The sequence below is a fragment of the Thunnus maccoyii genome, chromosome 11 (genome assembly GCF_910596095.1).
Source record: "Thunnus maccoyii chromosome 11, fThuMac1.1, whole genome shotgun sequence".
Lineage (NCBI taxonomy): Eukaryota > Metazoa > Chordata > Actinopteri > Scombriformes > Scombridae > Thunnus > Thunnus maccoyii.
Window position 1 is genome coordinate 30,415,933 of NC_056543.1, and position 23,264 is coordinate 30,439,196.

General features: G+C 38.6%; 1 protein-coding gene across 3 annotated transcripts in view; it reads right to left on the reverse strand.

Moving 5' to 3' along the window:
• Positions 1-39: 39 nt before the first annotated feature.
• Positions 40-23,264, reverse strand: part of slc15a2 (solute carrier family 15 member 2) — a 30,896-nt gene continuing 7,671 nt past the window's right edge. For all 3 annotated transcript variants that reach the window (XM_042426634.1, XM_042426633.1, XM_042426632.1), the window contains 18 exons: positions 20,978-21,077; positions 19,755-19,845; positions 19,568-19,645; positions 17,931-18,013; positions 17,667-17,750; positions 17,425-17,514; positions 15,599-15,643; positions 15,237-15,272; positions 14,778-14,866; positions 14,416-14,497; positions 13,679-13,810; positions 11,200-11,364; positions 10,989-11,035; positions 9,392-9,499; positions 5,769-5,868; positions 5,542-5,685; positions 1,916-2,020; positions 40-1,489 (listed from right to left, as the gene is read on the reverse strand). In XM_042426634.1, coding sequence (XP_042282568.1) covers positions 1,280-1,489; positions 1,916-2,020; positions 5,542-5,685; positions 5,769-5,868; positions 9,392-9,499; positions 10,989-11,035; positions 11,200-11,364; positions 13,679-13,810; positions 14,416-14,497; positions 14,778-14,866; positions 15,237-15,272; positions 15,599-15,643; positions 17,425-17,514; positions 17,667-17,750; positions 17,931-18,013; positions 19,568-19,645; positions 19,755-19,845; positions 20,978-21,077 — 1,789 coding nt within the window. In that variant the 3' untranslated portion in view covers positions 40-1,279. The remainder of the gene's footprint in view (positions 1,490-1,915; positions 2,021-5,541; positions 5,686-5,768; positions 5,869-9,391; positions 9,500-10,988; positions 11,036-11,199; positions 11,365-13,678; positions 13,811-14,415; positions 14,498-14,777; positions 14,867-15,236; positions 15,273-15,598; positions 15,644-17,424; positions 17,515-17,666; positions 17,751-17,930; positions 18,014-19,567; positions 19,646-19,754; positions 19,846-20,977; positions 21,078-23,264) is intronic.

Consider the following 23,264-nt stretch of genomic DNA (forward strand, 5'->3'; position numbering starts at 1 on the left):
ATTGTTCTAGTTATGTGAATTAGACAACTGACAACAAAGCACATTTTAAATGTTCTTTTAAAAATTTCAAACACACAAAAACAAGTTTCAGCATCACAACAGTATTTACAGAACTTTATAGGGAGCAGCACAATTTACACATTTCCCTGAATAAAGTCTCCAACAAGTATTTTATGACTTTAAAGGACCATACAGTTTTACTGGTTTTTCATATTTTAGCACATTAACTACATATCATATATAGTATTTAACAATACTGCTGACCATTTTCCATTTAGATTTATTTAATTCCCACCATCCAGGCTGCTCCAGGAGACTTGAAAATTACTTGATAGAGAATCCCTTGTTGTACACTTATCATTGTACTGTATAGTAATACAGCTGCAAGCAGGCACTGTTTTCCTTATGTAATGTGTTCAAGTATGCTGTCACATTTTGCAATGACAAGCTTTGATTTCAGAAAATCAAATGTTACTGGCACCTATATCTCAGATGTCAACTCAAAAAGCATTTTTCACAACAATCCCTGCTTGCAACTGTGCTACCAAGAAATGATAAGGTAACTTACAAAAGGTAAAGGCAAATAAATGGTTATCCTGATGCATTAAACATCAGCTTCCTTAATGGCAGGACAACAATCAAAAAATGTGGTATGCTTTGGAAAACAGTTACAGCAGCAGTAATGTTATCTGTGAATTTTTAGTAATAGCCTGTTACAAAACCACCAGTAACTATGGTCCCTTAGTATTATTGTCATAGACACAATGTAAACTGAACCCTTTCTCCAAAGTGTTCTGTCAAAATCAATATAGGTTAGCGCATTATTTAGCATCACAGAAAATATTTTGAGATGGAGTTAATATGCAACAAATATATAGAGCATATAATAATTGATATGTATCTGTAATAACTCCATTTATTGATCAAGGTGTGAGAAATCACATAGTATTTAGCCTCACTACTTCATGCATATCTATTCACTCTCAGAAAATACTTACCTTGCTGGTTGTAAATGTAGAATCTACTGGAGTGTTCACAAAGGTTTCATAAAAGATATTAATGCCATGACAAACCAATACTAAACTTCAAACCACAAGATATGGTTCCTTTTCACAAAAAAATGTACCTCAAAACCAAAACATGAAAAGAAAAAAGAATCTGAATTAAAACAGGGTACCTTCTCCTGAAGTCTCCTTGTCTAATACGTCCAATACTTCACATTTGTTAGCAGAATCAAATGAGCTACAGCATCAAAGATGGCATATGTAATGTGGCACAGTTACAATCTGGTGCTCTTCCCCGTTTTCTTCAAATGCATGTCATTAGTTTTTTCCTTCATGTTGTCATCGTCATCTTCCTCCTTCCCTAAATCCTCCAGGTTAATCTTGTCCAGCAGCTCGGGGTCAACGTAGGTGTAGAGACAAGACATGATGCCGAAGATGATGCAGACACCAAACAGCAGGACAGCAAACAGGGCGAACTCTTTCCACTGGGACAACAAATACAGGTTAGCGTGTATGACTATGGGGTACAGAGGGATATTATTCAGTGTTGAAGTTTGCTGAGAAAATAAAGCTTGTAACACGTTATGATGAAAGGTTATAGCTGTAGATGTGTATTTTAATGAAGAAACAATAGTAAAGAGCCCTTTATTGGATTAAATAATCAAAACATGATACAGTGTTTATGAGCAATATAGTTATTAAAAAGATGAGGGTTAAAACTTTCAGCCTGATCATCAGGGACAAAAAAAAAAGTGTGTATTTACAGCATGAAGGCACTTTATCCATAAAACTGTTTTATAAAAATGGTGATTGACTGGATTTTTTATTATGTATACCCTCCTATTTCCTTATATTTTGGAAGAAATATTTTTAAGTCTCCCATTTAAGTTCCCCATGACGTTGTAACCTACCTGTTCCAGTCCAGCCCCCTCCGCCACAACCAGCACTATCAGGTTCCCAATTGCAACAGTGAACAGCCAGCCAGCCTGCAGGACTGACTTCATGTTGGCTGGAGCCTGCAGGGACAGAAGATCCAGTGTTGTAATGAGACAACAAGCAGTCCTGGGCTCAAGCAAAAATATTTTTAAAAAAGGGTCACTATGTCTGTGTCAAACGTTCAACCCCTGTAGGCTTGAGAGGAGGCTCTGAAAAGTTGATGTTTGCTTCAGTCAGCTTGTTTGACAACAATTGCAATTCAAAAAGAAACCAGTTAATGGCGAAAAAGTATCAAAATGTCCATTGAAACTTTGTCCATTTGTATACGTTCAATATGTTCCAAATATGCACATTTTCCCCCAAATTGAGTAAATACACAGCTTCCTTAGCATGGTTCCTTCCTTAGCATTAGCATGGTTAGCTGTTGATTTGATTTATTGATTGGGACAGTGTGCATTTTTAAGCACTGCACCAGAGTTAGCTTGAAGCTAATTTGCATCCGTAGTCCCCCACAATCAAAACATACAACAGCACAACAACAAACAGTACAAAGCAAAAAAAAAACACGGATTTTGTTTACTTGTAACTCATTAGTCTCTACCAGCTCGAAACCTGGTCTTTAGTATCTATAGGAACAATATCCAGTTTCTTTTTTGTAATTTTTTTTCCTAACTCATATACAGATTCAAGAAAAAAATTTATTAAAGACAGAAACAACAGTAAAATGATCTTCAATTAACTTTCCCTGTACTTTGAGTTTAAAATCTCCTAAAGATTTTTGGTCCCTCCCTGTGTTTTTCCAGATCAATTTACTGTTGCCTTTTGCCTCATTCATAATATTGAGATAAAAACGAGATTTAGCTTCTCTTAGCTCTTGGATAACTTTGTTCCTTAAACCTTTATAAATCAGCATGTCAGTGTCTCTTCTAGTTTTAATTGCCTTCCTTAGTGCAGCATCTCTAGATTTCATTAGTTTCCACAAATTTTCATTAAACCACGGTAAATTGTTTTTATTTTTAGATTTTATCTGTATCCTCACATTAAATCTTTCCCTCACAGAGTTGATTCTGTGAGTGAAAGTATCACAGCCATAGTCCAGATCATCAGAGGACAGTACATCATCCCAGTTCAAGCTCTTAATTTCATTGGTAAATTCTTCTTGCTTAACTCTGGGTATGCATTGAAGGATCATTGTCTTAGTTGCTGTGGTCTTAAATCTACTTTTAGTCAGTTTTCTCACACATAGGGTTAGGTTATGATCTGATAAGCCAGTGATTAAATTATAACTTTTAGTTATTCTTTCTGGTTTGTTAGTAAATATCAGATCAATTTGTGTACTGGAGCATTTTGCAATCCTAGTTGGGCCTTTTACTAGTTGTTCTAATTGAAATTTCTCTGTGATCATTTTTAGTTTTTTCCTCTTAATTTTATCCTCCCAGTTCACATTAAAATCACACATAAGTAATAATTCCTTGTTGAGATTGCACTCTTTCAAGACTTCTGTGAGTTGATCATAGAAAGTGTCATCTGCAGAAGGGGGTCTATAGATACCTATGATGTTAAAAGACATTTGCTGGGATAACATTATTTTTATCCCAACATATTCTAACGTGTTACCTGCATTATACACCACAGGTTCACATTTGATGTTGTCTCACATAAAAAAGCGCCCCTCCTCTTCTTCCATCAGGTCTGTCTCTTCTGAAACATTGGTATCCGGGCACCGTGAACACACTCGCAGGAGTTGTTTGTTTCAACCATGTTTCAGTCAGACAGAGAGAGTCCAGATTTAAGTCAGACACAAGATGAGTTAGCTGATTGCTCTTTGCAGTAATGCTTCTGATGTTAAAATGTCCACTGAATAGCCCCCTCGGTTTCAGCTTCGGGTCCCATAAGATTTTTGTATGATTGACAGTTTGGAAGGTTTTGAATAAGCTCTGCCTCCTCACTGCAGGGTTTCAACACACAGTGGTGTCAGCAGCAGGTTTTGTGACCTATCAAGGTTTCTATAGCTCGGTAGCAAAAAGTTATTCATTGAGACATCATGCCTCGTGTTAACAAAGTTTAGTCTGTTATGGGAGAAGTCTGGCTCAGAAAATTGCTGCTCATTCATCACTGGCACCAGAGGAGTCCCAGACACACTTGGGCACAAATCAGCATCGAAGTTCTGCAGCACTCCAGGTGTCACTGGTCCAGGATTTAGCTGAACATCTCCGGAGAGCAGGATCAGTATGAAGAGGAGATGGGGAACGAAATGGGGTGGCAGATGACCGGTCCACTGGATTGGAGATTCGCTCTGGTGCCTGGGCTTGTCCGTGCCACAAGACAGAGGAATTGATTGCAAAATATCCCAGTAAGTTATGATGAAAACTCACTGGAGCGTCAAGTCGCCATGAGCCACAAGCTCAATCACCCAGTGTCCCAGTTGTTTCCCATTGCCAGACAGACATGTACAGGCAATACAGCAATGAGTGCCAACAGTAGTCCAAAAAGCACTCCATGAAACACAGCCCAGGTGTTTTTGCTAATGAAACACTGCCTTGAACTTGACGCAGAAGATCCATGTGGCCAGGACCATTTCCTTTGATGTTGAGATGGATGTACAGATGGTCTTACTTGATGTTTAATCTGATGTTTACATTTGAAAACCTGGACTGGCCTGGTAGCAGAGTCGGCAGGGGGGTGAGCTGACCATCTTCCCATCCCAAAGAGTGACCCCCAGTCATATGCCATCACTTCTTGAGTCCAGGGTGCATAGAGAGGCTCCAGCATGTGTGGATTACATTACCAACAAGGATCCTTTAAGTTTTCATCTTGTTTTCAAAAAAAAAATACTCATCTGTTAGCTTCTTTAGTGCTGTATCTCCTTTGGAATATTGGTGACAGCAGGTAGCAGTTAGCAGTTGACAGCTAGCTAGTTGTTTTGATTTGAAAAATATATCCAAAGATGATGTTTTCTCTTCTGTTCTTGCTGATCCATGCTATTACTTCTTTCTGAAGATTTTTGAGTGTTAATTTGCAAAATGTTCCACTTTTTTGGGTCCAAGTTTGAGATGTAATGACTTGTTTGAAACTGTTTACTTTTGACAAACAACAGCTTTGTATTTAATCCATTTTGGGGGGAAAAATGAATATCTGTAACATAATGATTATGCAAATAGACAGCGCAGATTTGAATTATGCTGCAAAAGTGGTTTGATATGATAGGTTTCTATGGATGGTTTTGATACTTTGTAAAAACTGCCAAACTTGCCATTGAAACTAGCTTAGTGCTGATCCAGGATAACTGTGCTACATATTGCAGTGCTAGAAGACTGTCAGAGGGAACTCGTAATCTTCTTTTTCATTTTTTTGCCTCATAAGTCACTAAGAAGTCTTCCATCTGGTGAATTAGTGTCTTAGATTAGGGTCACAGTAGTAGTTCTAATGAATCCAAGCTGACTACAGCTTCTGTCCCTCTTGAATAAGGTGTACTGTTCCTTTTAAGTCTACAGGTTGAAACAAAGGTTTGCCACAGAACAGACAATAATACAGAATATACAAAATACATGCAATACAGAGCCATAGCCCCACTGATATTTTGGTGTGTATCATGACAAACCTGTGAGTAGGAGAACTCCAGGCCTGTAATGGAGAACATGACCTCTGCCGCAGTTATCAGGATGTACTGAGGGATCTGCCAGGCAATATGTACATCGTTGGCTTTCACATCCTCCATCTTGTAAGCCACAATTTTACCCGATTCCTGAAAAATACACAGAGACTGGTCTGTCAGGATGGATAACCAGTAAAATTTCTGTATAAAATCGGTATAGCAAGCATCCTGACCTCCATGAGTATGACAGTGTAGGAAGCTCCAAAGTCCAGCAGGCCCAGATCAAGAACAGAGCACTTCTTTGACTTTGTGCTGCAGCTGACATCTGAGAAACTACCAGGAGGTACATGAAGGATGGGAGGAATTAGAGAATAATAGAAGGCACACAGATTGAAGTGATCTGATTATGTACAAGTCTACACTGAATTCAAAAGTTATATACACATGTATAAAATCAATTCATTAATTAATTGTGGCTAAATTTTGGATTAAGTTATTTCAGGCATCCTGGTTCTGGAATTAAAACTCTTGATCACTCAGTCAACAACATAATCTGGCTTGGACGTGGCTTGAATTTCCAAGAAACTGCAGAAACTCTCTGTGATGAGCATTATTTAAAAGTTTTAAATAATGATCTGTTTCTTTGATTTAAAGAAACAGATCCCTGCAATAAAGCAAAACACTGAGTGTTATGTTATGTCAAGGCAACCGCTCACTGTTGGCTTAACAAAATAACACTTTAACCACAGCAGACTTATTTGGTTTGCTTTCCTGGAGAGGACTCTAATGAATAACTAGTAAACTTCTTGACCTGCCTTGCACAGAACACATGCGTTTGTTTGTTTTGTAGACACATGAAGATGATGACTAGATTCCCAATTGCAACGACACAATGTTCTGAACTTGTCTGTTGTCTAACAACATACTCAGTGTCACCACTTCCTGGTTTGTAGAATTGTTGGTAATGTAGTTTTTTTATACAGTGATTTTGATTTACACTTATCTGTCCATTCTGTTGCCATAAGTTAATGTGTGAATGACAATGGAATTTGGTATTTTACTTTTAACTTGGCAGTTTCCCATGAACAATTTCAATATACAGTATTACCAATAATTATTGTCATGTATTTTCATGAATGTTCAACTTTAAATTCACAACAATAACCAAACGGATGGAAGAACGGGATGTCTCAGAAACTAAGCTGAAACCATTAAAACTGATGGTCATAGCATAAGGCCCATGTTTCATTGTTGAGGAACATTGAGGATACATTAATTGAAAACCTGCAAATTGGAATTCACAGTGGCAAAAATAACTGCAGAAGCAGCATCTCCTCCTACTTCACAACTCTATTACTGTCTGCCACAATGTCCTCTTTAATATTACCACTGGGAGCCACCAAAGGCAGACATTTTCATAAAAGCTTTAAGTTAATGTTTTTATTTTTCTGCTAAAAAAGGGACTGGTTGCCACCACTTATCTATATGTTAATCGATTACAGTATTAAGGGTTTATAGTCTAGATTAATACTCAAATAAACATCAACATTAGCAATCGTCATTATGTCACAACATCTTTTTTAATACTGTTCTTTGTCATTTTCACTATTTTTGTTGTCATTCTTGTGTTGGGAATCACATCTGTGCAGATCTACATACTGTAGGTTTTAGCTGAGCTTCATTATGTAAAGGATTGTTAAGTGTAAAAAGTTTTAAAAAATCTGAATCAGAAGTCTGTGTAAAGATGGGGGCCAGCTGATCAGCACAGACTTTTAGACAGGAGGATGACAGCATCTGGGCCTGGTGCCTTCGTGATTTTCTGTCTCTGAAAGAGCTGACACATCCTCTTCACAGATCCAGAGAGCAGATGGGTAGTCAGTGGGGAGTGGGGAGATGATTGCAGTTGATTGTGTGATGAAAAAAAAAAATTCTTACACTAGAGAGCCAAAATGAAAGCAGAACTTTGGAGGAAACCTCATTCAAAGTTGCATTGACATTTTTTTGTGATGCAAATGACTAAATATCCAGACTTGGAACATACTCTTACTCAACAACAGTGTGTCTTGTAGTTCATTCAGTTTGTCTAGACAGGTATGGTATTAAAGAGAAAAACAAAAATGTTATATGCTTCTTTACTTAAACCTGCCAAAACTGATTTTTGGCGACTCAGGGGGCAGCAGAAACAAGTTGTGAACATGTCAACTTTTTAGTTGATATGGCTAACTAGTTAGCAAACAGTTAGTTGTTTACACATCCATCAGATGAGGAGCAACTTTATCATTCATCTGGAGTTGTGTTTATGTCCACCTGAGGGGTGTACTACGAAGCAAGATTAGTGGGTTGGCGAGGTATGTTGAGCATAAGGCCAGGGTTTTCAATGTCACAAAGGTGGCTTTCTTTTAACCTGGCTATATCACCGTGGTAAATGATGCTGCGAACTTAACCTGGTCTGGAGCAGGTTATGTTCCGAGTTTCAGCTTAAATCAGCAATAAAAAGCGCTGCCCTTTCACTAACCACCTGATTTCCTGCGAAGTCCGTTAAATACTGCTGGTACTGCAGCTATTAGAACACTGATTAGAAAACTGATTAGTCTTTTACCATACTTGCCATTGATTTGATATGTCATACTGTAAATTTGTAATGGTGCAAGAGGTTAGGGTTACTTGTGGGATGGGATTTTGTTACAATATATCAAACTGTATTTCAAATTGTAAAAAAGAAACAAATAAAAAACAAAAAACTAATGAAAAAATACTTTGAACAAAAAAAGATTAATCTATTGGTATTTATCACAGGTAATATTCAATCTATAATATTAATTTCACTTTGATTTGACCAGAATCTAAAGTGATTTCCACTTATCCTTCATTATGGGACAGAGTCAGACCTGAATGCACTTCTTGAGTATAATGTTTGAATCTGCTGCATCAAGTTTAAAGTTTAAGAGCTTTGGGTGTGGGAGGCACGGAGAGTGCATTGAGTGGTAAAATATGTATATAAACTAATTACATAATTAATACATTTGTTTTTATGGGGACGTGCACAGAGCCTGAAGCAGAAAGCCTGAGTTAACAAAGAAAGTTCATATCCACCATCGTGATACCACTTATCTCTGATCGCGAGTTTAGGGTTTGTTGATCCAGCTCACACAAAAAAAGCCTGGGTATGTTGAACTTGCTTCGTAGTACACCCCTCAGGTGATTGTAAGTCTAATATTGACTCTCCCTTTTAGTTCTGTTTCACCAATTCCTGAGAGGAATATCTGGCTCTTAAGCTGCTAAATTGCAAACTGAATCTGTGTGTTTTATGCTCAGCTAGTGGCGTACAGTGGATTTTTAGATACGTCTTGATCGAAAACGATGCAAGTGGTGAGAATGAACCTAAACCATAAACATGTGGGATGGAAAACTAAAAAAAACAATGAGATAAGAGTTGGGCAATCAGTGAGTTCAGGACTACGAGCATGCCTTTTCACATTACACATAGTCATTTGATCAAATTCATAATACTGATTATAGCCAATTATAAACTGTACCAGCTCAACAGAAGAAGAGTTCATTGGCAGCGCCGGGGGCTGTGGCTAGTTCAGACAAAGCTGTAATATTTTTTTATGATAATTTATTTGTAAAACCACGCTGAGGGCTGTTGTTTTTCATTTTGTGAAGACCACAAATGTTTCAAATCGTAAAAGCAACTGACTACTGTAGATACTTTATATTAGGAGTAGTCAACTCCCAGAATCACGTTTCACTTTTTCAGAGACACGACTGAGAAAAATGCTTAGAGAGAGACTGTATTGAGTTACAGACGCTAGATCCCCACCCCCACCCAGCTCCCTCACCCAGTTCTACTCACGTTCCCCATGGCACAGTCTTGTTAAGCGTCATGCTGTAACCGGGGGGCACGTGGAAAGACACATCTCCAACAGTTAGGTTTACTGTCTCCAGCTGTGTGTTGAGGAACCTGTAAAATTAGAATTAGAGCAAACTTAACTTATTATTCAGGTTTAAATTAGTTAACCTACATTTTTAAAGGAGAAGTTCCCATTTTTTCTCTTAAAGGAATTCTTTGACATTTTAAAAAAGTAGGTTCTTCTCTTTCTTGGCAAGAGTCAAATGAGAAGATTGATACCACTTAATCTGTACAATGAATATGAAGCTACAGTCAGCAGCTGGTTAGTTTACTTTAGTATAAAGACTGGAAGCAGGGGGAAACAGCTTGCCTGGCTCTGCCTGCTTACCATCTCTAAAGCTCACTAATTAAAATTAAAGCTCACAATTAACACAAAAACCACAATATAAAAATTACTAGTTGTGGTTATACTTATGTATTTATGTGCTGAACTACTGTATTTCTTGGCCAAGACCTGCTGACATAACCCCACGTGAAACGACAAGTAGTCATTTTTACACTTTGCTGGTGGACAGATTTTTTTTTTTAATCTATGAAATGTCAACAGGGCCATATGTACTTTGCAACAGCAAGTTTTGGATGCTGTAATCATTCCTTCATTTTGGCCATGAAGAGAGGTGATAGAGGAAAAAATCCAGAGTCCTCATCCTGTACAAAAATGCATCCATAAGTTCAGCTGCAGCTATGAGGATGTAGCAGTCTGATCACAGCAACGTCTGCAGCTTGATTCCAACCATGGACCTTTCTTGTCATACCCCTCCCTCCCATGTTTCTCGTCAGTCTGTTTTGCTGTCAAATAAAGCTAAAATGCCAAAAGAGATGGTAACTTAAGAACATAGTAGTAATACCTGCACACTTACTCAAAGCCACAAAATTTAATCAGACAATGATTCAGTCCTACCTGGATCAGGTCAAAAAGTTTTGACTTGAGTGTGCAGGCGTTACTACTTTTTCATAGCCTTGCACCTACATGATGTGCATATAGTTACTCTCCTTCAACTTTAGAATATAGCAAGTGGACTGCTGAAAGTTCATATCAGCTTTAACTGAACTTTAAAATGTATTTTTACACAGAATGAGGACTGTGGATTTTGTCCCCCATCTCTACCAACTGAAATTAAATGGCAAGTTTTTTCTCTTCTACAATATACATATCTGCATATCAGTTGTCTTGTGTTTTCCTTGGAGGGAAAAATTTGTATTTTGTACTTTTTTTTGTTTGTTTTGTTTTGTGTTTTGTTTTTATAATGGCGATCTCATCTTTCATGGGAATACTGTCCACATAGATGGAGAACGTGTTTCCATAAAGCCAGGGAGGCCAGCACGGACGGGAGGGATGATTACAGCAAACAATGACTCTTACAACGTACTGTACATATGGGCATGCGAGTGTTTTTTTTACTGCAGACTTGAACATATGAACATATTCTTTAGAGCAGCATGTGAACTTCTATTTTGAAGTAGATGAAAATGTTTGACAATGTAGGTATAAAAGATAAGGAGAGTCTTAACCTCCAATATTAAACATACAGTTTTTTACCTCAGAAGAGGATTCCCATCTTCACTTTTCTTTATGTTGTCGTGCACCTGGATTATAAATGAACACAGCCACTCGTTTATGTAAAACATTCATTCTCTTCTCATTGATTTATGCTGTTCCTTGAATTTCAGAGCGCTGTTCTTATCTAGTACAGACTCTGCTAATACCACTCACTCAATCATTGTGTGTGCAGTATTTCTTTTATACTCACAAGTTTGCACTGAATTCCAGTAGTGTTGGGGTATAAGATGAGACTGTAGGCCTCCTCTTGGTCAAACGTCTGGTTACACTCAGAGATGTTTCCGTTCTGGCTGACTTGAATCTGCAGTTCCTTGCTGGACGCCTCCAGCGGAAGTGTCACATATTCAGGAGGGTCCTGACAAAGACAGACCAAAGGGTTAATGAATGTTCCAAAATCCCCACCGTTTGAAAAACATCTCAACACCATCTCTGACAAAATGAGAGAATGAAATAGAGTATAACACTTAGCTTCAGAAGACAGAACTCTTTACTTGCAAAGTACTTTTTAAGGATGCCTTTATTTGTATTGTTTAGAAATTGTTGAGTATTAAAATAGTTTTGTTTAGAAAATTTAACCAGAAACCTCACACATAACATATGTCTGTGAATGAGGTCTCTAAAATGTTCCTGTAGAGCAGAAGAAGGCTCAGTCAGTGGCTGGTAAACACAAGTTTAACTTACTGGGTTCATTGCAAAGCAAATACATACAGTAAAAACTAACCAACAAAATAGGTTTTAAATATCTAAAGGGCATTACTAAGTACAAACAGCACAGTCATTATGAGCCTACAGAATATTTCCACATGTTTGTTCTTTCCATATTTTAATACCAATCTGCTTTATATGTTTTCTAACTTCTCTGTTCTGTGTGCTGCTGCTGTCTCACCTATAGGAGACAATCCTGCAAAACATATTTTTATATTTCAGTGATGAATTTCCTGGTTTAATGAAGTTGACATCATTGAATGAAGGGATTGATAAACGCTGCACAGGCCAGCTCTTTCTCACATGGCAAACACACTCACACACACTCAGACCTCTGGTAGAGTCTACAATCCTGACTGAATAAAAGAAAACCCAGTGTATTAATATGAATATGAAAAAGGACTCTGAGCTGCCCCGAATGCATACTAAATACAACCCAGTATCACTGCTGCTCCTGCTGTGAAATAGTCACAAAATTTAATCTATAGATTTGTGTACATGGACATGAATTTTCAAATTTGCGAAGAAATATGAAGTGAGGTAGAGCGGTTCCTGTCAGAGCACTTTTTGTCAATGGCTCTGGCTCATGTGAAGGATGGTCAACAAACAACAGGAAACTGCTTCCCTGCCTTTTAAACTAAAACAACCCAGTCGCCAGAATGAAATGTTGGCACACACACACACACACGCACACATAATGTTGGATGATGTGGTTCAAGATGTGGGCGGTTGGCGCGTTGAACTCCTCTTTTAGCTAGGTCAAGAGCTCTCTAGTTGGTCCCATGTCTGCAACCCCTTTTGTTGCTGAATTATAAGCCTTCAAACATGCACCAAGGTCAAGTTTCAAAGGTCAGTATTTCAAAGCAGGAGGCATCTAGAATATTCATGCTGACATATATTACTCTCCAGGTCAAGACCTTTCCAACGATGGTTTAGCTCTACCACAGAGTTTTAATGTTCTCATTTCATGGACACAAGCCATCCCAGGACTAGTTTCAGAGAGCACTTTGAAGGCCCAATATATGAAATGAAGTTTTTTGTTTGTTTGTTTGTGTTTTTCTTATTTAGTGGAAATAGTGAGCAAAAAGTGTGTCACCTTCAGGGATTACAATACTGCTGACAACCGAGGGCATTAATACAGGCTTGGAGGAAGGCCTGAAGTGCTTGGGTTAGGGTTGAGTCTGAATGCAATGCACAATCTGAAGTCCAGTTTGATGAAATATATGAAAGTGACAAGTGTAAGGATTAAACGAGGAATGTGAAATGTAAAGTCCAGTTTGATAACCACGTCTTCATCCCATTCATATGGCCATGCTACAAGATTTGATGCACACACACACACACACACACAAAGTTGGAGTGCTTTATTGGATGTAGCTTAATATAAATTAAGACCATGTTTTAAGAAAGATGATTTCATATTAAATATCCTCAGCGATATATTCTTGGAAATATAAAATTAAAATAGCTACTTCCTATTTTATAACACCAACGCCTTTTCTTAACAGAGATGGTGACATTTGGATTCAGGTTGCAGCCGACTGGTGGCAATTTGAAAGGGAATGAAGCCCACCGACAGCAGACAACCCAAAACAGCAGTCGAACGTGTCCACAACACAGTGCCTTCCACTATCAAAAACCTTTATTTCTCAGAATCAAAGGAGAAATAATTAAAACTGATGGCCTTAACATTAATCTGTCATATTGTTGAGTTATCAAGGACACTTTCATGTTTGTGTGTTGAGAAATGTTAAAGATACCATTAAAAGAAAACCTTAACACAGTGATGAAAATAGGTTACTTCAAGGCGGCGGCAACTGACATTTGTTTGAAAGTGGAATGGAAAATTCACATCCACGTACATGAAACTATTGATTAAATTTTATGACTATTTCACAAACTGCTGTGATATTGGGTTGCTAAATAGTGTAAAAAGTTGTTTTTGTCTCCTCCCATCTGGTTACCTGAAGGTGTTGGATCGGCTGTGGGAACAGGTTGTTGTTGTTGTCGGGGAATTGCAGACTGACGTTACCATCTGCCAGGTTGAATACCTGCAGGAGACACTTCCCTGCAGGTGCAGGATCCACCACTGTTTTCTAATAAACAGAGAAGGAAATCAGAGCACCACAGTGATAAATATCACAGAACCCAGTCTTTTCAAGAAATTATTTTCCAGGATATTTTCAGAGACTTAATGACATATATGCTACTATTTATGGTTCATTCTGAGATGGTCAGAGCATTAGAATGGGATGATAATAAATATAGCAATATGACTTAAAAATGTGTAAAACATTTATTCAGCAGAGACAAAAATAAGAAACAACAGACAAAGCTGCACATTTAATGTTCAGAAGAATATTTTAGACATTTACGTCTTACTGCACTTTTTAATTTGAATTGTTGAGATATTTCACTTTATACAGCATAATAACCTAAGTGTAAGGACAGCAGTTTTCCAGAACCTTTTGGTGTCCATGTGACTGGAAATCAGCATTAATAAATTCCAGGATTTCCAGGATGCATGGGAACTCTTGTTATATTTAAGTCAGGCAGTCTGTGTTCAGGCATTTTTATGTTTTCTGGCTGAATGTGAATGCATGCAGGTAATCCTACTGTATGTGTGTAAGTTAGTAAGGGTTTTGGTTAGTGACTATTATTGTAACAAGAGGCAAGATTCATGATCGCTGCTCATACGTACTATGACGTTCACATCCACCAGCGCAGCTAGTGCGAAGGCCACTGCTGCAAGAATCATCCCTACGTTCATTTTCCTAAGAGGACTGAAGGCAGAGAGAGTCAGTGTCTGATACACAGTCGACACATTTAGACACTTCATTATGGTAAGCACGGTGTGTGTTTACTGTTCTAAACATCAGGCTTTCATCGCTATGAATCATGCATTTCCACATCAGCCTCTTCACTGATGTCCTGCCTGATAAGAGACTGAATCATCACTTGTTTTGATGTAATATCATCTGCTGCAAATGTGTCCTTTCCTTCTAAAAATGATCATGTCTGCAATAAAGACAGTAGTATCCAAAACAACAGGCTTCTACTCACGTGACATTGATTCTGCAGAGGGCAACGAGTGGATATATGATGAGGTCAAAGATGGGCACAAAGACAAGAATCAGCAGCGCGTTCAACATCTAGACAACAGGGAGGGAAAATTCACCTTTAAATGACTCTATAATTATAATATTAATATAATAGCTAAATAAAACTCATAAAATTATAAAGATTAGAGTAACACACAAATAAAGAGACTGACAGACATTCTGATTCCATAAAGCTGGCAGCGATAAACAGCTATAAAAATGTTTTCATGAGAATGGCAACATCACTAGTCAAGTCAACAGTCAATCAGTCGCCTTTATGCACTGATGTGACCCCGAGTGCGTTTTCATTGGAAGTGAAAATCATTTATGCCAGAAACATTAAAAATATTCAAATCTTAATCTTAACAGAGTTATTCTACAAAAAATAGATCCCACTGATGACAGGAGGAGCTGCACACACCTGCATTTGGTCAGGCTTAATGACGAAAGAGTCTCCCTGTAATAAAACAAGATGATTTCAGATTAACAAGACAGCCATTTAAACTTTAACTAAATCTAACAGGATGTGCATTGTCCTATGAAATCCACTTAAACCTGATGAGGATTTATCAAGGCCATACACAATATAATATTTTACAATGTTACTGGAGTAAAATGACACGTTGCAACAACACCCTAAAAAAGGGAAGGTGTGTTTTACAGTTTGTGCAATCTGATGAATATCACAAACCATCCATTGATATCAAAGTGCACTAAAAGATGTTATCAGCTTTTAGAAATTTTGACAATGTTGTTATGTCATGTAAGGAAACTCAAACTTACAAAAGCCATGTCCATCCCGGTGGCTTGGAGTGTCCAGCGGGAACCCTGCAATAAAGCGAAACACTGGCTGTTATGTCAAGGCAACAGCTCACTGTAAGCTTAGTAAAATAACCCTTTAACCACAGCAGACTTATTTGGTTTGCTTTCCTGGAGAGGGCTCAAATGAATAACCGGTAAACTTCTTGACCTGAATTCCACAGAACACGCGTTTGTTTGTTTTTTCTGACCTTATTTAAATGAGTAGTTTTAAATGAAGAATGAGTCCAGGGTCCAGCATGTTAGATATGGATCTCAGGTTTTACATAATCAGATGGTTGTGTTGAGTGTTGGCCAGAGGAGAAGAATAACAGGTAGTAATGGGATTTTATAAGTCAGCTATGACACATAACCTTGGCCTGGTGCTGACTGGTCATGAATGTACTACCAGCATGCACTGAGAATGAAGTTGCCACTGCAATGTTCCGTATAACCTGCTTTCAACGCCTGATATATAAGTCAAGAGGGAATTAAGTAGTCAAATTAAAGCTCATTATTTCTATTTATTTAAATTACAGACCAATTTAGCTATGTTCCAGCTGCACACCACATACTAAAACAACAAAGTATAGTATACTTAAAGCCCCTATGTCTGGAATTATTTTCATGCAATTAGTTTTTGTCTGTTAGAAAAATGAGAAAATCCTGGTGAAAAGTGGTGCATTCTGTGCTTTCAGTCAGTCATTTTGAATGTCCTCTGGTGGGATCCGTAGGCAGTGGTGTATCTTGCTGTCAGCCACATACCACCACTAGAGGTTGCCAACTTCCAAAATTTCGAACATAGGGACTTTGAAAATGCAGGTATACAAGTAAAATTGGACTCTTTTAATGAATATTGTCCCACAATGCATACACAACAGACATGACGGAGCTACTCACAGCTGATAAACATAACAGGAAAAATCCGATAATGACAATGAGTCCTTGCAGGCACATTATTTAAGTTCTGAAGTTTTGAAATTTGCCCATTATAGTGTCCCAGAGCCCAAGGTGACATATTCAATTGACTTGTTTTATGTGAACAATAGTCAGTCCGAAACTCAAACATTCAATTTTTTCATTTCTGACAAAGGGAAGCACATTTGAGAAGCTTGAACCGGTGCATGTTTGGCAAATTTGCATGAAAAATTTTTTTGTCAGTCGACTAACCAATTAATAATTGTTTCAGCTTTATTACAGTTCGACTAATACAAGCTGATGTTTGTGTTGTTAAACAGTATGTTTGTACTGCTGTGAAATTGTAATAACCATAATGTGAATTGACATTTTAATAATTTGATATCACCTCTCTGCCTGAGTGGGTCTTTTTTGCTTGTGAGTGAAGTAATGGCCCCTCGCAAACCTTTCTCACAGGTTTTATAACTCTATGAGTTGTTTCATTTCAATAGTTTTTAGAGGCCTGAAGAGGAACATCTATTTCCAAAACTATTTCCCTTTTTTTATTCCTTATCTTGTAATTAATCTTGCTCAGACTTATCTTATAACCGCTTGTTAGGAACCACTGGACTAGAGGACCACAATGGAAATAAGTCTTTTTTGTCAACTTTGTTGTTTTATCCTTGACAACATGTGGTGTGTATTATATACAGTACCAGTCATTCCCTTGAATGAGAAAGTGTGTCCAAACTTTTGACTGGTACTGTATGTGTGTGTATATATTTGTATTGTGTAAATTTGTTTTCATAAATTGTCAAATAAAAACTATAACTAACTACTAACTGACTATATTTATTGCTTGTACACCAACTGCAACACATATTAAAGACACACAGTCTTTTGTCTTCACACACCTGCTGATCGAACAGAGCCCAGAACATTGGCAGGGGGATGTAGAGCACCAAAACCCGCAGAACCATTTTAATCTCCTGAATCAGACGCTTCTGTTGACACACAAACACACAGACTGGATGGATTATTGATGCAATAACATCACGCTATTTTGAATCTTTGAAAAGTGCAATCCTCAGAAAACACTCTTAGATAGATACAAGCTGTCACATGGAAGAGTTAAGAGTAGGAGTCCTTTCATTACCGAGTACTTCTCTTCAGCCCAGTCCAACCAGTGCTCCCTCTTAGGGTCTTGCTTCGATCTCCTCAAGCGATTTTTGATGGCAAACTGTGAATCATAAGCAACAGGACTGAAAATGGAAAGCTAACACAGAAACAGCAGTAATGGGTGAATTCATGCCTTTATTACAGCACAAAATTATTCTTGACATGAAATAGCAGTGGATTCATCAATTTGCACTTTAATAAATCCTCTGATATGACTGAGGAGACCTGGAGGATGACTCACCCCAATACAATTGCAGACCTCCAATAAGATGTTTCCCTGAGGAGGACTCATTTTATATAGCCCACTGCCAACAATGAATACAACTGCACAAGATATATGAAGAGTTAGACTGGACTCAGAGGAGTAAAGAAAACAGTTTACGCTGGAAATGGCTCAACCGTTGCACAAGCAATTGCCCTACTCGTAATCAGATGTACAAATATGCTCATAACTGACCTGAGATACAGACAAAAGCATCTAATACAGTATTTTACCATTTAAGGATGTTTTTGGTCTCTCCCAATGATTTATGAAGTGTTTATGAGCAATAAATTCTAACATTTGAACACGGCAAGCCTGGATCTGCCAGTTCACCAGAACTTTGTCTCCCCTCACTGGGTTTCATAGTTTGTTTTCACAGTGAGTGGTCAGCCAAGCATGAATCCCATATGGATCAGGGGGATGGAAATTCAGGGGCAGAGACAACTGACTGTCAGGACGTATGTGTACTCAACAGGAAGCCAAGCCTATCAAGAGCTAGACTTCATACAAACATGCTCACAGCATGCAGATCACCGCATGGACCAGATTTAAATTCTGAAATTTGTCAGTTAATCTGGAAATGATTTAAATAATATTCAAATGTGAACAGTCCATTTATACTTTATTTAATTTTGTTTTAGTTTGATCAAAGCACAAATGCTCTTTAGTAATAGATGTTTCATATATAATTTGCATTAATGTGCTCCTGACCACTGAGAAGCTCTGACAGCTATCAGCTGGAGTTTGATGCTTTGATCAAGACACTGTCAGCACGATAAGGAAAGTAGCATAGCCTGACTGATATATCAACAGGGCTGATATTAATGGCTGACATTGGTTTATCTACATACAGTATATACTGACATATACGTTGACAGATATGTAAGTATAAATTCAAGTATACAAGTGTTTTATAGGCTGTATTTTTATTAATATTTTGACATATATTTTAATGAATTCAAGTTGAAAATAGCTTGATTATACAAGGTCCATAAACTAGCTTTTTGCAGGGCTTTCAACCTTGCTACATAGTCTTCATTAGAGGATGGAGTCTGCTAGGCTGTCATAGAGATGCATCTGTTGACATGCAAGATCAGAAACTACTGTTTGACATCTGAGCAAATCCTATCTGCTGATAAAGACAGTGGCATATGGCTGACCTTGATTTGGGATTGTGTGGTCAAAGTAGTATAGTAAGGTCAAGAATTAACTAGATGCATATAATTTTTAAAATACTTTGTTGTATCTGTTTTTAGCTCTGATTATGTGAGATTGTGTGATTTGATTTTCGGTTAAAAAGTTCTAAATTTACTGTGTTCATATATTTGTTATAATCACTTTATGATAATACCTTAAATTGATCAAATGTAAAATATCCTGGCTCAGGACAGCCCCTAAATAAACCTAATTTGAGCAGTAATTGCCAAAAATGCTGCAATTTGTAAGCATTTGTGTATAAAAAGGAAAATTATTTTATCTCTTATCATTTCTTTTTTAGTTTCACTCCACCTGATGTTGCTCAGGATCTAGAGAGTGTTATGCAGCCACTATCCAAAGCTTAACTACTGCATGGATTACATGTGACTGGATGATGTTGGAGGTAGATGCACACTCACATAAAGACACGACCATCAGAGCTGCAGGAACCCCGAAGGCCAGAGCGTAGCAGTCACTACCAAAACACTGCACATCACCTGCAGGAACAAATCCAACGTTATTGGCATCAACACCGTGATGCCATTCACATAGTCGACCTCATCGGGTATATAGCATGTGTTGAACATTACGACTGTGAGCTCTTACTTCTCAGTATGGGTGTAATCACAGTAGACAAGAAGCTCCCAGCGTTGATTGACATGTAGAAAATGGAGAAGAATTTCTGCCTCTCATTGACCTGGAGGTGATAAACAAAATAATTAGGAGAAACTGCATTTTTTTCTGACTTTTTCCACATGTATTTTGTCATCTTTAAGGTTTAAGAACAGTTTTAGAGTTTTGTGTAACCCAATTTAACCTGTTTTTTTAATTGATCTACTTTGAAAGTCTTGGTTACTATGAGGCAGAAAACATTATAACAACCTGACAGATAAATTGCATGAGTTAGCAAACAACTGCCAACTTACATATCAGACATGGAGCAAGATTAGTGTTCGTTTAGAGTTATGTTTGTCTAAAACTGATACATATAAACGCAACATTCACTCTATTTTTTAGCTGCTAAATGCTTCATTTTAGCTAGTTGCTAACTGTCTAGCTGTTTGGTACTGGGCAGGTAGCGTACAGTGGGTTTATCAGAGCTTGTTCGCTGAAAACAGCTTCCTGTTGCTGCTGGAAACGACACAGATGAGAGTACTGAGTCTGAACCAAACACTAAATGTGCCATAAAACCAAAACTTAGCTAATAGAGGGTAAAATGTGAAGAATACCAAAACTCCAAAGAGATGTAGAGTTGGTGATAATTCTCTGTGATTTCAGTCCTATGAACACTGAGACTTTTAATTCAATGTTAATATCAAAAAATGAATAAATAAATAAAAATAACAGGGAACCATATGAATGGAACATAATTGCTTGAGTGAACTTGTAATTTTATTATCAAAACTAGTACAAACATATGGTTTAAACATTTAAAGCTCTGTCTGGTAACATTGCCATAACCTTGTACTGATTTTTTTATGAGTGTCGTACTGTGGTACAAAAAGTCAAGCAGCTTTTATAGATGCTATGACTTTCACTTTTTTTAGTTCAGAAGGCCTGGAGATACTCTGTAAAACTAATATGTAATTGTAGGTACCAAACTGAATTGCAGGGAGGTTTTTCTATTAAAAGATATACTGAAGTTGACAACATATTTTTCATTGGTGACCCCTCAGCAACCCAATGTTTGAAAGACTTTGAAAACTCATTTATACTCAGAATAGATTTTTCTGGATACATGTGGCCTTTACTGACTAATTTCACAGGTAATTTTTCTCATTGTGACCTTTAAAGACAATATAAACAGTATGAGTTGCGAGCTGCCTTACATGCTCTTCATCAAACTGGTCTCCTCCAAATGCCGCCACGCAGGGTTTGATTCCTCCAGTGCCGATAGCTATGAGTGTCAAACCTATCATAGACAGAGCGCTGCAACACACACATGCAAAATGAATTGCTAATGATGCTACTGGACACATAGAAACTATTAATCTATTCATTGATTAATTGATCGACAGAAAATTAAGATATTGTGATAATTAACTATTTTATCAAACAGGCGTTCTCTGGAATGAGACACAGCTGTTTATTCACAAAGAACTAAAAGAGAGCAGAAACAAACATCAGTTGATTATTCAAGTCATTCTTCAAGCAAAAACACCAAACATTTGTTTCTTCCTCTTTCTTAAATGTGAAAATTTGATGCTTTTCTTTGTACTATGTCATTGTAAATTGAACATCTTTGGGTTTTGGACTGTTAATTGGACAAAATAAGTTTGAGAATGACATCTCAGACTGTGCAATCTTGTGAAACAATTAATTGAGAAAATTCACTAACCAAGACCACTCCTTCTAGAATATGGATTTAATGGTTTGTTGGGAGTGTGATGGAAGGCAGGGTGAAAAGGAGGAAGGATAGTTAGAGGGATGGTTGGAGAGGGAGGGATGGATGGGGGAAGGGAGAGGGTCGGGGGTGTGAGGATGCGGGGGTGAGGGTCGAGGTCGTGGGATGCAGGATGAGGGGGTAGGGGTCGAGGGGATGAGGGTCGAGGGATGGGGAGAAAGAAGAGCAGGCGGGAAAGAGGGGAAGGAGGGAGTGGATAGGAGAGTGATAGATAAAAGGAGGAGAGGCGTCGACGTCGGGGAGGTAAGTGGGAACAGGGGGTTGAGACTCAGGGTGGGGGTGCTGTCTCGATGATCCGGCATCTGTACAAGGCCCCCAAAGAGACTTCAACCAGAGAGGCGAGAATGGGATTTCTTAATGTTATCCAGGTCGTGATGGATGTAGGTATGATAGGCGGGGGATGACCAACGGCCGAGGATTTTGATGACATTGTCGGGAATGCCTTGTCTAGAGGCGGTGGAAGCAGCTCCAATGCGGAATGAGTGTCCTGAGAACTGGTCTGGGGGTATTCCGGATCTGGCAAGTACTGAGCGCATGTGGTGATGGAACCAAAAACGTGTTGCTACCCTTCCCGTTTCCGTGATGAACAGAGGGTCTTGAGGGGAAGCTCGGTTGGCTAGTCTTGTGTTGATGTACTCGTGGATGGGTTCATAAGGACTTATGTATGAATCTAGGCGGAAAAGGTAGATGGGTTGAGGTTGACCCGACTGGTTAGTCTTACTGCGTTTGAGGTGGTAGATGAGTGTGTCTGAAGAGAGGAAAGAGATGTCGGACAATGTGGCGTGTAGTGATGGATCAAAGGAGTAGGAAGGAGCTGTGATTTCTGAGCAGCGTAGGAAGCCAAAAAAGGCTAGTAAAAACATGGACTCTAGGGTTTTGTCTATGTGGGGAGACAAGTAGCCTGTGCGGAGTGTGTGAATGCATCGGACCAGAAGGTCCGACGTGAGGGGTGACGTTTTGGTGCGGGGTGCGGTTCCGCCTTGCGGAGACCTTTAATTAACATATTAATATGAGAGTGGGACAAGGCTGGGCATGGTGCTCCGGAAATCAATTTAACAAAGAAATTGATTCCACTGAGGTAAGTCTGTATGGTGGAAGACTTGATCTTGAGTTGAGTGTGGGAGAATGTAATGAAGCAGGAGAGGTTAAGAATGTCCAGTGAAGGGAATGGGAGTCCGTGGGAGACGTGAAAGGCTTTAAAGGAATTCCAGCCGGTGAGGTACGAAGATAGTGTTCGAGGGGCGACGCTGTTGATGATGTTGTCCCATGAAATGGTGTCCAGTTGTTCCAGTTGCGGGTTCAGTTGTAGATTGTGGCTGAAAACGGTGGGACTGGAGTTGGAAGAGGGTTGGAGGCTGGAGCTAGTTGTCTGAATTTCTGAAACAGGAAACGAGAGAGTGAATCAGTGATTGCGTTTTTGTGGCCTGCAATGTGGAGTGCTCGGATGATGAACTGGTGCTGGGCTGAAACCAATGTGAGCTTGCGCACGAACTGCATGATGTCCGGATTGTGTGACCGGCCTTTGTTGAGGATGTCGACGACGGCGCTGTTGTCAGAGTGGATGGCGATGGTCTTTTTGGACCATTCATGCCCCCAAAGGATGGCAGTAATGATAATCGGGTACATTTCCGAAATGGTGGAGGAAGGGGCCACGGAAGAGGAGTCGGATGGCCATTCGGCAGAGAACCATCTGCCGCCGTAGTAACCGCCAA